A 13599-nucleotide genomic window follows, 5' to 3' on the forward strand; every position below is an offset into this window, starting at 1 on the left:
TAAGTAGTTAAAAGGTCACAGAAAAAAAAGAGAAGTAAAATAACTAAGACATGTCTTGGAAATGCCTGGATATTGGATGCAACAAACACTAAATGTTTTCAGTTGGAAACGCCTAACCCCAACCTGCTTTTCTGCACCAGTTAGTGAACTTATCATATAACCTGTTCTTGTGATACTTCTCTGTAATCATTACTCAAGACACAACACAAGCAATGGTTCAGAATGTCTGTGGGCCTTTGAACAAGTTACCCCCTGCTGTGTTAAACGGTTACTAAAGCTGTGTGTTGTTGCCTTTGTCATGCTGTCAAGCAGAACAGGTTCTACCATATCTACTGCCAGAAACACCCAATAGATGGTGACCGGTAAATGTAACGGTCACATATTACAGACAACACAGCCATTATCATACCGACCAACTGTGCTAACGGAATAAAGTTCGAGGAAGAAGCCAGCGTCTAAATGTTTGTTAGGATTCTTTTTGTAGAGATTGTAGCATATATAGCCCTGTTGTGTATATTAGAAGGTTTCAATTATTTCCATTGTGTGCAATCCAAGAAACCTCTGAAACAGACCGAACAAAAGAAAATATTAGCGTGATGATTACTTAATCCTGCCGTCCATTAGGGTATCCTTTAATAGTAGCATTATTTCTAGTAGGCAAGTGATAAAACATACATAAAAATAGATCATATACATTATGCATACCTGGATGCGTAATAAAGGTTTTATATGAGAGATACAGCAAAAGAGACATTTAATGAAAGAGAACGTTTAGTGATATCTCTCCCCAGCCAGCAATGGCCCCAATACCCGACACTCTTCTGCAATACTGGGGTGCACCCATGCTTAAAAAATTCCTTATGCATCCTACGACTTCATTAGTGGAATGGTGTGCTTGTGGGTTAAACATTTTCTTGAACCTTGATTGCTGTAATGTAATAAGATATTGACCTGTTTAATTTATGTACCAATTTAATGCAAGTTGAGAGTGCTATACAGTACTCAGATAAAACAAGCATTTATGAGTCCAAATCAATGTGTTTTATGAACATTAGCATTATGTCATTAAGTGAAATAATATATCAAATTATTATATGCAATATTTAACATGATAAAAACAATAAATAAAACTCCCCCCTCCAGGGCACATATGTACACATCTTTTATTGTAGCTTGCTGTCTGCAAGTTACTTAAAGACTCTGTCTTGAAGGTGCATTATCAGGAAACCTTTCATTATTCTGCTTAGCTTTAAGCATGTGGTTCAGCCTCACAATAGGCGCCAGGATTGTATATAGTGGAAGTTCTTCACTGTTTGCTTTTGTTTGAAATTACCTATTTTGTTTTGCTAAGAGAACCGTTTTCAAATTGTATTATACCCCTCTACTACAAAAAACAGATTATCAGGACAAATCATTTATAGAAACAGACCTAAACCCATACAAGAATACTGAGGACTAAGAAGAATGCCATCCATGAAGTTAAACCATGCTACGTTTCTAAATAAGGAGGAAGCTGATGTGCCGAAATATCTAATATTACTGCGGCCACCATTGGCTGAAACCATGTAACATAAATCACAGTAAATTGTATATATTCTTGTAAAAAGGCGTTTTCCTGGTTTGGGGGTAAACAAATCAGAATCCAGAATAAGGCCAACAATTACTATGTTATGATGTCACATTGAAGACATGGAAACGCCTAAAAATACATATGCACCTGTATTTACCTATTTTAATATGAGACTTCTATTTTTGATATTCGGTCTTATATTAGGCAGCTTTCCGTATTACAGAAAATATGGTACATACTGTTTTCTTTAGAGATTGTATAATGGCCAATGATCATCTCTATGTTTTTGTGCTATATCTGAGACATAAGGCATTTGACTGGACGGCTTACATTCTCCTTCACACTAATACGCACATGACACTGGCACATTGTAATTCCAGTGATAGCTTCTGGGCTGTCTATGTCTTTGGGGGTTTCCTCTGACAACAAATATATAAATATAAAACACATATATATCCTTATTTTCTCCTTAGTTTTAGAATAAACGTTATTGGCTCTCCTGGGAGAGAAGATTATGCATCCTGTGAAAGAATTAAATCCATCAAATTGTATACCCCAAGACAAACTACCAGTTAATGCTTGAATAGGTGGACATGCTGTGGAAAAGCCAAAAACTATGATGGTCAACATCGTGATGTGAAAAATAACTCCTACAAGGGCTGAGATATCTTTTATATTCTGTAAAACATACAAAATACAGCTTATGTGACCTTGTTCTAACATGGAATTATTTACAATAGCTGTGTTCTTATCAAAATACTGATACTTGTCTCTGAAGTACCTCTTCAGGAAGAAGGAATTCCTGATTTACCGGTGCAATGACCTTACCATATAGAACAAGAAGCAACAAATATTTTCCTGTTCATCCACTTTAGCCGGTTCTTTTCTATAGTATATCGATATACTGATAGATTTCATCCTTTAACCCCTTAATGACAAAGCCCGTACATGTACGGGCTCAAAATGCATTGTTTTCAATGGGTTAAGGGACCGCCCATTGTCATTAAGGGGTTAAGATAATGGGTAACTGTATCTGCTGCATTATTAACCATTATCGCATGGCTCAGTGAAGTTGGACCCCTAACTTTCCACAGCAGCTGGGTTCTTCTCAGCATCATGGTTCACTTCTCGTTCCTCAAATCCCTTGGGTGAGTGGGTTAATGGGCCTTTCTAACACACGAAGTGCGAACGTGAGCTGGCTGTGGTCACGGCCTAGTATCTATACCACTAAAAATCTTACCCTCCAGTTAAAAATGTGTCACTACCAGGTCTGCTCTGTATTCTGTTACAGGACTTGGCAGACATGGACTCCATTGGTTTATAATACAACCAGGCCAGAAAGTCATAGGGGGTGTTGGACTCTGTCCCAATGGCTTATAAGGAACAATTTTATAGGGTTTAGACAACATTCTTAAATATATAAAATTAAGTCAGCAGACTGGCAGCTGCCCACATTTTGTAATGTGCTCACTATAAGATACGTCCATAATAAATGTATGGGTTGTGAAGATTTTATAACCCGTCTCTGGAAGGCGAGGTATGCATTTCAGGAGGTTCTCAGCAAGATTTCCTGAGTGAGATCATGCGCTCTGCATGGGAGCCCACAGGACACACTTGCTCCTCTTAAATTCTGCTCGACAGAGGCATAAATAGCTTCCTTTCTGCATGTGCCCAAGTCAATTTTACCTGTTACGCCCATAACGCATTATGTGTAGGGGTAAGGGTGAATAGGTGGTGGTCTCCTGTAATATTTGTCCAACAAATATCTCAATCTCACACACCGGCCTAATCTTACATGACTCTACATCACCTTGAAACATTTTTATGTTATGCCCTCATCTGAAGCGTTATGGCTATTTTGTAATTCCACATAAAGCCACTAGGGCCATAAGGAATATACTCATTGACTCAATCCTTTCTGTCTTATTATGCACTCCCTTTCACTTAGTATGTCTGGAACTTGACTGGACATTGAGCATGTTGTCTCTCATATTTCCTTTTGAGTATTACCCGGCCACCTTTCAGGAATTGCCCCTTTGTTGAATGTTGCCAGTCCTCCACTGTTGCCCAGTCAGGCTTTGGCTATTTTTGCCACTCCAGCCACCCTGAACTGCAGCTTCCAGCATGCACAGATGGTCTTGGATAAGCCTACTGGCAGGTGCTGTCCTCAACACCCTTAATGCTAGAGGTAGCATGTTCCTGGTCAAAGCGCCGTTAAGCATGCGGCTACTGTCAGGGCTGATTTCCAGCACATTCGTGCCGGGTTGAGTCTCTTACAAGAGTCTCTCTTGTCAAGTGTCGCAGTTGTAGGACATCAGAGTATTTTTCCAGGCAACTCAGAAATTGACTTGCGCTCCTCAGCACATACTTTACGGAGCAAAGGAGAGACCTGGGCTGAGGAAATGCTGGCTGATGCCCCAAATATCTTAATTTTAGAGCCCTGATGTATTCCATCCTGAATGGGAACCCAAGCGCAGGTACAGTTGCTACTTGCTAGGTGTCCAGTACTTGAAACATGATTGCAGATCACTGCCCTGAACTGGGCGTTCTGCACTCACTCTTATAACCCCAAGAAACAGGTGGCAAGCTGTTGTTTTTAGTCAAAGCCATTTGGTAGCCCTAGGAGCACAGAGCGCGCCTCTCTACACCCGGAGCACGACTGGGCTTCCTTGCAGTGCTGTCAGTGAGTCCCCGCCTCTCCTGAGCCGGCTGCTCTGCCCTCCTCCCCTTTGCCGGCTCTCCTCCTTCTCCACCTCCTCACTGTGCTCACTGCCTCTCGGGCTCTGAGCTGCACTAGCTGGAAGATGGCGGACTGCAGCACACTGCTGGATGAAGATCTTGAGTCTTTCGTCTTTAACTACCTGACCGACAGCCCGGTAAGGATCAGCCTTCCCAGGATTTGGGGCGGGAGGGATGTTTTGGATAGTTGGCGATCACCTGGCAGTGGGCGCTGCACCGGTTTGGATTGACAGCTTGTGCATCTGCAGTGACAGACCGGCTGCACCCCCTTTTCTTGTACACCCCCCTTTTTTATGTGCACCCTATTTCTATGCCTGAGACTTGAAAGTAAATGCACTCGTAAGTGCTTGCTGTTCTTCACGAGGTACCCGGATCCCCCTATTCCCTCTGTACTACCCCCTGCACCCCTGATTACACACGTGCTGCCCACTCTGCAGACCTAGCCATATGGGGTACACCCCAGATCTCATGCTTTTACCCCCCCCGAGTGCTCCCATGGTAATAAACTCCCCGTGATCTCCACTGCAGGGTCACATCCTCATCACTCACGTGCCTTACATCCGATTTGGGGCTTCGAATGCTCAAGCTTTGCAGTGCACCCCCACAACCCCCATTTTACGCTAGTGGCTATATGGTCTATAGGTGACAATAGGTGTGATGATGAGGCGCCACTTTGCTCCCGGACACTCTTCTTCACCGGTGTATCGCCCATAACTTTCCCGGTTGCGTCTTCTGCCACTTTCAGCACCATTTCACGTGGACTTGATACGCCGCTCGCTAGATCCGTTCACTTGTGGACCTCGTGGGTCTTGGCCCTCTTATTCTCATGCCCTGATCCCCGTTCACCCTGCAGCAGTGTGCGAGTTCCATTCATTTCTACCCTTTGCACCCTTACCCCGCGCTTCCTATCTGACACGTGGAGACATCAAGAGGGGTGGGCAGCCGGGATCTGCTCTTGAACTTGATCACCAGGGACTACGGAAGATCCTTATGTAGAGCAGGATTGGGGGTTGGGGGGTCCCTGTGTATATCGGTGTGTGTGTGTGGGGGGGTGATCTAATGTAGGGGTGGTGGCAGTGGGTGATCAAGTGATGCCCACTGATCCCTGCTGTGCCCGGCACTCTGCACAGGATGTTACACGCTGTTCTCGGTTAAGGGGCGTGGAGCTGCCTATTCTATCTCTACCTATGGGAGAGAGGAATTACTGGAACGGATTTCGCTTTAAAAACTGTGATCAGCAAATGCAGCTGCTTTACACCCTCCAGCCACAGTGCAACTCCCATCACCTCCAGCCAGCTGGATGAGGGTGATTATTGCTTTTATCCCAACAACAGCTGCTGGTCCCCAGACTACCCCCTTCCCCTACAGTGAGTGCTGGGGGGGGGGCGTTTGTTACACAACTGAATTAACCCATTCTATTCCTGATCACATGTTTTCTGGTAGCCAAAGGATTGTGATTCCTTTTGTGAGATCTAAATGTGTGTTTTTTGTGTGTGTGATGGAAATTCTGTATGTGTTATTTATTATTCCGTATGTGAATTATTTAGGTAGGGTTTGTGACCTGACATAGTAGGGTAAGAAACTTGAGTGGATCAGAAGGCGGAGGAGTGGATTGTTATTCCTGTACACAAGGCAGATCCCTATGATCAAAAATTTGTATGCAAGATGCATGTGTCGGTCACCATCGTGGTGCTATACAAATATGTGTAAATATTGTTTACATACGGTGCTTCGGTCTAAGCATCATGTTCCCGGAAACCTTGTTAATCTATTCCCAGCACCCCCATTTATCATTCCTCTAGATTCTGTTATATTCCTTACAGGCGCTTGTATACGTAACTTTGAACCTAGACCGTGGGTCCACACAATTGTCCTCCTTGTAGAAGACATGTAGATATACAGGTGTGCAGTAGAGAGGAACCGTGCGTGATTCCAAAGGAGCTCAGCTATCTCTGGATCTGCAGTAAGACACCTTTGACTGTGATGATGTCGCATACCGAGCCATTCATATACTCGTGGATGCCTTGCTGTCAGTTTCATAACTACACACTAGTGGTTACAAAACAGGAGTATTCTGGGCTTGTGTAACACGCAGGATTGTTGAGGACAAAACATGGGAGAAAACCTTGTGTTTATGGATGTTTTGTTTTGTTCTTTCTGCATGAAATGCCACCATCAAGTTCTTAAGGGCAGCATCCGGATAAAATCCAGTGCTGGATTGTTCTGATCTGTACATTTTATGAAAGCTATCCAAATACATAACAGGCGTTGTGTAAGAACTCTTACACAAGCGTAGCTTAAGCTGGTTATTCTTGATCTCATGGGATAGGTGTCCAGCGAAGCCAACACAAATGGAAGATGAAAGGTTTCCCCTATTATTAAATCGAATCTCTCAGTTTAGAAACGGTCAATAATATCTCCTACTTCTGGATCATCACTGATCATCACTGCATGCGAACATTCTATCTCCATGGTCTTCCAACAGCCTTCCCCATGCATATACAAAGAGAGCCATTTGGCATCAGCGTGGTTAATATAGTTCTATATTAAGCCGGATCGTTACACAGTAAAAAAGTCAGCTGCTATGCCATTGTAGAACTATCACTGCGTGACTGCTGAACAGCCATTTGGTTTGTTATAGGCTTGTCTCCATGGATTTAGCCAACACACGTTTTCCTCCCCTGGGTCTCTTGGCACACAGAGGGACTTACAGCAATAATTAACAAAGATCATTTAATAATGTCGTGCCAACAGATTTGTGAACGAGAAGGTTTAATACCTCTTAATATGGTCCAGATTTATACCCCGTAGTTTATATGCTATTAGCCTGCTAGGTGCCTGGTAGGGTATAGACCACTTGTGACGCTGAATGCGTGACAGCTTTTGGAGTTTTTGGGGCTCCTTGACATTCCTTTAAACCTTGACCAGTGTGCGCTGTGTTACAGGTACGAGTTGTTTGCTATAGATTAACTACAGCAGCCTCGTGTGGTTTGTGTAGGATATCCAAAAGCAGTAGTAGCATGGCTTCTAGGCTGGACAGTGTTTGGAGGAACTGTTGCCCCAGGAACCAGGGCACGGGTGAACATAACTTATTTTTGACTTGAATACATTGTTGGAAGGCTGCCTTGTGTTGCTTGGGGAGATGCTGACGAGGAACTGGTTAGGAACGATGCATTGTCTTGCTGAGATCTTGCTGTATAAATGGCATTGTAGCCTCCAAAAAGTTAATGTTGATTTGTTAATCCAGACAAGCAAAATACTGTAGTCGTCCACTATGCCTATGCTAGGGTGACTTGGTGGTCTGTTTAGGGGAGATGCTTATTTTGGTAACTTTTGTCATGGCATCAATGGACATCTTGTTAAGGTCCACTATGCTTGGAAGTCTGCATTTGTCAATAGGGATTAGTGCGTTAAACAGCTGTCCCTTACAAGTAGTGTAGGTTAAAGGTCACATTAACAGTTTGATTACCAGGGGATCCTCTCTTTACACATCCCCTGGGACTCTGCTATTCCACCTGTTTGCAAGAAAAACGACAAACACCTTCAGTTATTCTATGAGAAATGCGTTTACCATACTTAAGTAATAATGTCAGGAATACTGTATGCATTACATACACATGCACTTGCCTAGTAACTGGGCTCAGAAAGTGAACCCAGTGGGCACCCTAGACTGTTACTACAGGAAAGAGTATGTCGAGGACAGGACCTCAGCTTCCATTTGGCATAATAACATGCCACAGCAATTATCCAAGAATTGTTACTCGAGGTTCTATATGTAAAGTTGCTTGTTTTTTTTTCAAAGAGAAGAAATCCAGTTTATTCACCCAACACCAGCCTAGGTCCTTAGAGATAATATTAAATGAAGGTCATAGAGCACACTGTGAAGTGATAAATTCCAGGCTGGTAACTCATAAACATCAATGTCATGAAGAAATGGATTAGATTACTCCAGGGTTGTGATCACGATTGTGTAAAGGAGAGTTATTCAACTTATGTTGAAGGCTTACAGAACCTCTTGTACAGTACGTGAGAATGCAAGGGAAAGGGCCCTCCCTTTGGAGAACCCCGGTAGTTATTTACCAATATTTTTTTTGTGATAAATAATTACAATTATCCAGTTTGCTTTTGATTGACAGTACCGGAGGATACTTTTTCTAAATACTTTTGAAATACTGTCCAACATGCGAACAGTTGACATCTCCCTTTATTAAAGGTTTCTTTAGTTTGTTTCATTGTTGGTCTCACGGCCAAGTTTAGAACAGAGTGTAGACTATATGTTACTGATTTAATCCCTTCCGTGTGGTGTATGGAGGTTAGGAGGTGATTAGAGAGTTTAAGCCCCCTCATAAAATGTTATCTGGGATTTGCGTTTGATTAGGACCCCTGTTTGAGAACATTTAGATGAGGGCAGTTGTAAGAGAGCATGCTTGCCGGCATTGCATGTGGCCATATGGACTTTAAGCCCTGATGCAACTGCGTGAAAGGCTTCCAAGTGCAGTCACATGCTTTGCTGTTGTAAATTCTAAATGGGAGGCGTATCTCATGACTGCTGCTGACGTCTTCAGTTACTACATAACCAGCCCACTTCACTCCCCCTGCCGCTTACAACCGGCTCTGATATCTGAATGGAGACACCAGGCTGTTGGAGCAAAGTCTGCTTGGCTCATATGATCACTCAGAGACTTGAAGGACATAATGCGGCTCTGAGCAGCCACTTTCTGCAATCTAATCCCTGAAGTCTCTTCCTCTCCCACCCACTTCCTCCACCTCACACTTTTCTTCTTGCAGGCAGCATTGCAGGAGATTTACAGAATGAAATAACTGCTTCACAATATGATTTATTGCTAGGTTGGCCCTAGATTAGCCATCTGAACGCTAATTCACTCATCATTATATGGATCAGTACAGTTTTTATACTGATATCTTGAGTTACCATACCATTAACGTCATGGTGGCTGTTGCTTGCATTCAGAAGCTGGTCCCATCTTATACCAAGATTCACTCTCGAGTTGGATTAGTTTTACTGACTGGACATATAACTTATTGTATGTAAAACTACCCATAAATATTCAAAATCATATAAGGGAACATTATTAGGTTATGGAAGTTGCCTAAAATAGATTTACAGTCATAGATGGGAACTGCTGCGCCTTTAAACTTTATGCATGGGGCTATATCTTGATTAAATTGATACAGTCCGTTTCATTATAAATGCACTTACAAAAAACGCCCCGTGCGGTATTACATTTCGTGCCTGGCTTTGTATTGTACTACAGATCTTTAGCTTGCTGGTTCAAATTTATTTGCTTTCAGTAAATTACCTTGACTGTTGCTATGAGTTGCAGAAATCAACATTTTCTTTATTGAACCGTCTACTGCATGTTTTGTTTGTGAAAAAGAAAATTGGTTGTGATTCCTCTCATCTATACTTTTCAATATTTGTCATGTACCTACACAGCCTGGTGCCTGGGTGGTCAATGTGTACCCCCTCTACCCGTTTTTTGACTGCAATTAGGAATTTGAGTCTCGTAAGTGGTATGCTGTCAACCAAGTGGGCTGCTGAATTTGTCACTCCAGGGACAATTTTGGTTGGGTTGTAGGAGCCAGCCAAAGAATGTAGGAGCCATTTTTGTTCCAACACGCATACCAACATACTTAACACACACATTAACACAAACAGACATACTAACACATAGTAACACAGTAAGACACACACACTTTTTGTAACCTCTACGTTAGTTGGCTCAGGACAGCTTAATGGTGGTCCTCACACGCCTATTGTGTTTGAGTGGTGGGAAATTACATCATATCCCCGCGCTCAGACTCAGGGAGCTAGGACTAATGGAGCGTGGCCCACCAGCCCAGTGGTGTATCAGACTCAGGGGTGGGGTGAGAGGGCTGGCGGTGCTGCCCCGGGGGCCCCCACTTGATAGGAATTACAAGGCGCACCTTAGCTTTGTACTTTTATAGTGTTAACCCACTGCTCCTTTGGAAAACGCTATGCACCAGGAAGTAATTTCCTGTTGCCATGGAGACCTGGCACAAAGGCTTTGTTGAGCCCTCAAAAAGAAAAAAAGTTTTGTTGAGCCAGAAAATTTTTAAAAAAAAATGGATAGCACTGCTTTTGAGTAACAGAGTTCATTAAGAACTGATTAACTAGTGCTAATAAAGCAATACAGATAGCAAAAAGAAAGACTTATCTATAGAATGATAGCATGGCGCTGGACATTATCTCAAGCCTTAACATTGCTTGTCTAAGTTAACACGAGTGCTAAGGGTTATAACTCTAATCTGTTAGCTCAAGTTATCCAGAGATGGATATAATTGATATTTTATAAGAAACACAAATTTGAAAAAAAATCTGTATAAGACCGTAACAATCTTTAGTATATTACATATTTGGCACTTACGTTTACTGTACTGCTCTTAAACTTACACAGAACACAGAAGTGATGGGAACAAGGAAGATTTATAGGTAAAAAAAAGTTATTTTGGTGCAAATTTTGGTTGCTAAAGTGACAAGATCATGTCGGACTTCTATACCTTTCCCACAGGATGTCTGTGTATATCCTCATTTTAGGAAAAGTCATTTTTCGTTTGAGGTACATCTTAACATCTGAACTTGAATTGTTCTGTTAATGTATATAAGAGTGCTCTGACTCTTATGCGTCTGTTATTCTTCCGTGTTCTTCTTTTAAGAATCGCACAGTGCTACGCCCTTCAGTAATATCGAGCTGTCTTCTAGCCTGCAGGCTTTCAGGCAGTGAACACCCACGTCTTTGCGGAAGGTGGGTTACCGCGCTGACACCTGTATCCATTAAGGAAATAAGGGAGGGCTCCATTATGTCTTTGGAGAAAAACAATAATGCAATGGATACATCTGCTAATGTGGGCAAAGTTCTTCCCGTAAGATAAACCTTCCCAGTTAGTGTGCTATTCCATGCAGCTAGAGACTAGAGAGGGCCTCTATTAAGAGCGGAGACTAAGTTAAGCAAAAACATCCGGCTTCCCTTGGCCAACTCTTTGATGTCTTTGTTTTTTTGCTGTAACTCTGTTCAACAGAACGGTTTGGTGTTTTATTGGTGAATAATAATGTGATTGATGATGTACATTCTGGCCTTTATTCAACTGATTTTTTGCATCCAGCATTATCTTAACCTAGACCGGAGAAGAACTGATTGCTTCCTAAATGATAGCACTGTTGTCTCAGCATGATAAATGTCTAGATGAACCACTACTTTTGGCATTTGAACCTATGCATATCTGCTATTCCATATCTGCCATGCAGAACATATTTGCCCACGCGTCTTAAATAAAGGCATGGAAGGCACTTTTACTGTAATTCTAGGTGGACAAGAAGAAATGTTAGCATTTAGCAATACCCATTCAAGAGGAACAAAAGATGATATATTATAGGGTGTTACAATTGCACGTGTTTCCCAGCCCTTTTTTGGTATGTATCTGCATGTATGTGCCGTGAAAAGACTTAAAGGGACACTTCAGCCATCTTATGCACTTTAATGCATGTGATAGCTGCGTGGGGCCTTTATATTCTCATTTGGTATGTTTTGCAACTGCATTGATGGATTCTACTGAGTTCCCCCTAATGTATTTGTTGCCCCTTTCTACCCCGCCCAGTTCTGCCTTGGAGAATGCTTGGAGTAGTGTTCTGTTCAGACCCCTATCTGTAGAAAGTGCTGTCTTTGATTTGCATGGAAGCACTTTGATATCGCACAACGGAGTGAGGTGCTTTTGTTTTATTTTTGTGTTGTGCATATTAAATATACATTCTTCAACAGTGGGTGCCAGGAACACTGCTCAATCAGCATCTGCACAGCAGATCTTCCCTGTAATCGTCCCGTGGTGCTGCTGGAAATCTGCTCCCCCGTTTGGCAGCAGGGAGACTGTGGTCCCAGCCCTAGTCATGGTTGTCCTTTGGGAAATGTTTTTGAATGAAGATCTAGAGTAAAGATCTTAAAGGACAAATAAAGTCTGGATCGGAGCCTTGCCCCCAATAAAATTGACTTTTGTAAGGTTGTAAGAACCATAATATATGAACTCTGCTCTGTATTCCAAACCAGGAACTACAAGATCAAAAAATATTTTAACTACAGCAATTAGACGTGTACTACAGACATAAACATGTTTGGTTTCATTTTATATTTAATCGTATTGCCTTGATTATGTTCATGCATATGTCTTATCTTATCATATTGGTAGGAATGAGTCCGTTGATCTAAGATGTAGGACCATTTTATAGCATTATGGGGAGACTCGGTGTACATCTTGTAATCAAGCATCATCAAAAAAGAGACATTGTTAGATATTTTTGTTGAGGATAGTGGAACGTTTCCCCCAGGTTTTTAGACCAAATGCATAAAAAATAAAAGTGGCCTTCAATATTTAAATACCATGTGTGCTCTCTCTTTCATTGGGTTATAGGTGATAGCAGATTTCCAATGTACTCACGTTTAAGCGGCCACATTACGAAGGAGTGGAACACTACAAGTGGTATGGGTACCAACGGGGTGTTGTTATGCTTCAGCCGAAGTTCAGCACCTACTTGCTAACCTAGAACTTGGCGGGGTATCCACCACGTGCTCAGGTGCTGAGGCTGGTGCCCAGGTCACCTATATAGTAACACAGTGGGATTCCTGCAACATCTGGCCTTTTTTAAAATACAGAACTCATTGCTCTTAAAGGGGGACCCCCAAACGATGAATTACTTTGTAGGTACGTCCATAGGCATTCATTGAACCTGTAAAAAGTGAAGCAGCTGCAGTAGAATGCCTCCTCCTTGGTTTGTTGATTCGCTCAAGTGATTGGCTGCTTAATGCAGCCAATCAGTATCAGGAACGTGCTTTGATATAAACCGGAGTCTTTTCTGCACATGTGCAGGTGGGTCTTGATAGAGCCCCTATCCGCATCAATTGCCAAGCCGTTGCTGAACTCACAGGCGGTGATGAAGCAAGGAGATGTGTTTGGCCAATCACTTCTCCTGCATGGAAAATAATTGGAGGGCAGCAAATGCCTATGGGGGATTGCTTACCACACATGCACATGGGGGGTGACCCTCATGCAAGTCACTGCATGAGCTGACTGGCAATAAGTTTATGACATTTCAGAAGACATTTTTGGGTGAACACACCTAGTGCACAGCATATAGCCAGGGAAAGGGAGAAGGTCAAATTTATATTGGGAAATTCTGTAGAATCCCCCCATAATTTGCAAGGAGGCACCTCAAAAATCTAAAGGGGCCTCTCCACAATTGTATGTATTAAAGTGGGACA

The 13599-nt window shown here is 42.4% G+C and overlaps 1 protein-coding gene and 1 long non-coding RNA gene across 3 annotated transcripts in view; both read left to right on the forward strand.

The window, feature by feature from the left end:
- The first annotated feature begins 4357 nt into the window (after positions 1-4357).
- Positions 4358-13599, forward strand: part of PPARGC1B (PPARG coactivator 1 beta) — a 57667-nt gene continuing 48425 nt past the window's right edge. For both annotated transcript variants that reach the window (XM_053461849.1, XM_053461848.1), the window contains exon 1: positions 4358-4446. In XM_053461849.1, coding sequence (XP_053317824.1) covers positions 4375-4446 — 72 coding nt within the window. In that variant the 5' untranslated portion in view covers positions 4358-4374. The remainder of the gene's footprint in view (positions 4447-13599) is intronic.
- Positions 9869-10657, forward strand: LOC128490113 (uncharacterized). The gene is made up of 2 exons (XR_008353915.1): positions 9869-10385; positions 10426-10657. It is a non-coding gene; the product is annotated as an uncharacterized LOC128490113 (long non-coding RNA).

Source organism: Spea bombifrons, chromosome 4, assembly GCF_027358695.1.
Source record: "Spea bombifrons isolate aSpeBom1 chromosome 4, aSpeBom1.2.pri, whole genome shotgun sequence".
Lineage (NCBI taxonomy): Eukaryota > Metazoa > Chordata > Amphibia > Anura > Pelobatidae > Spea > Spea bombifrons.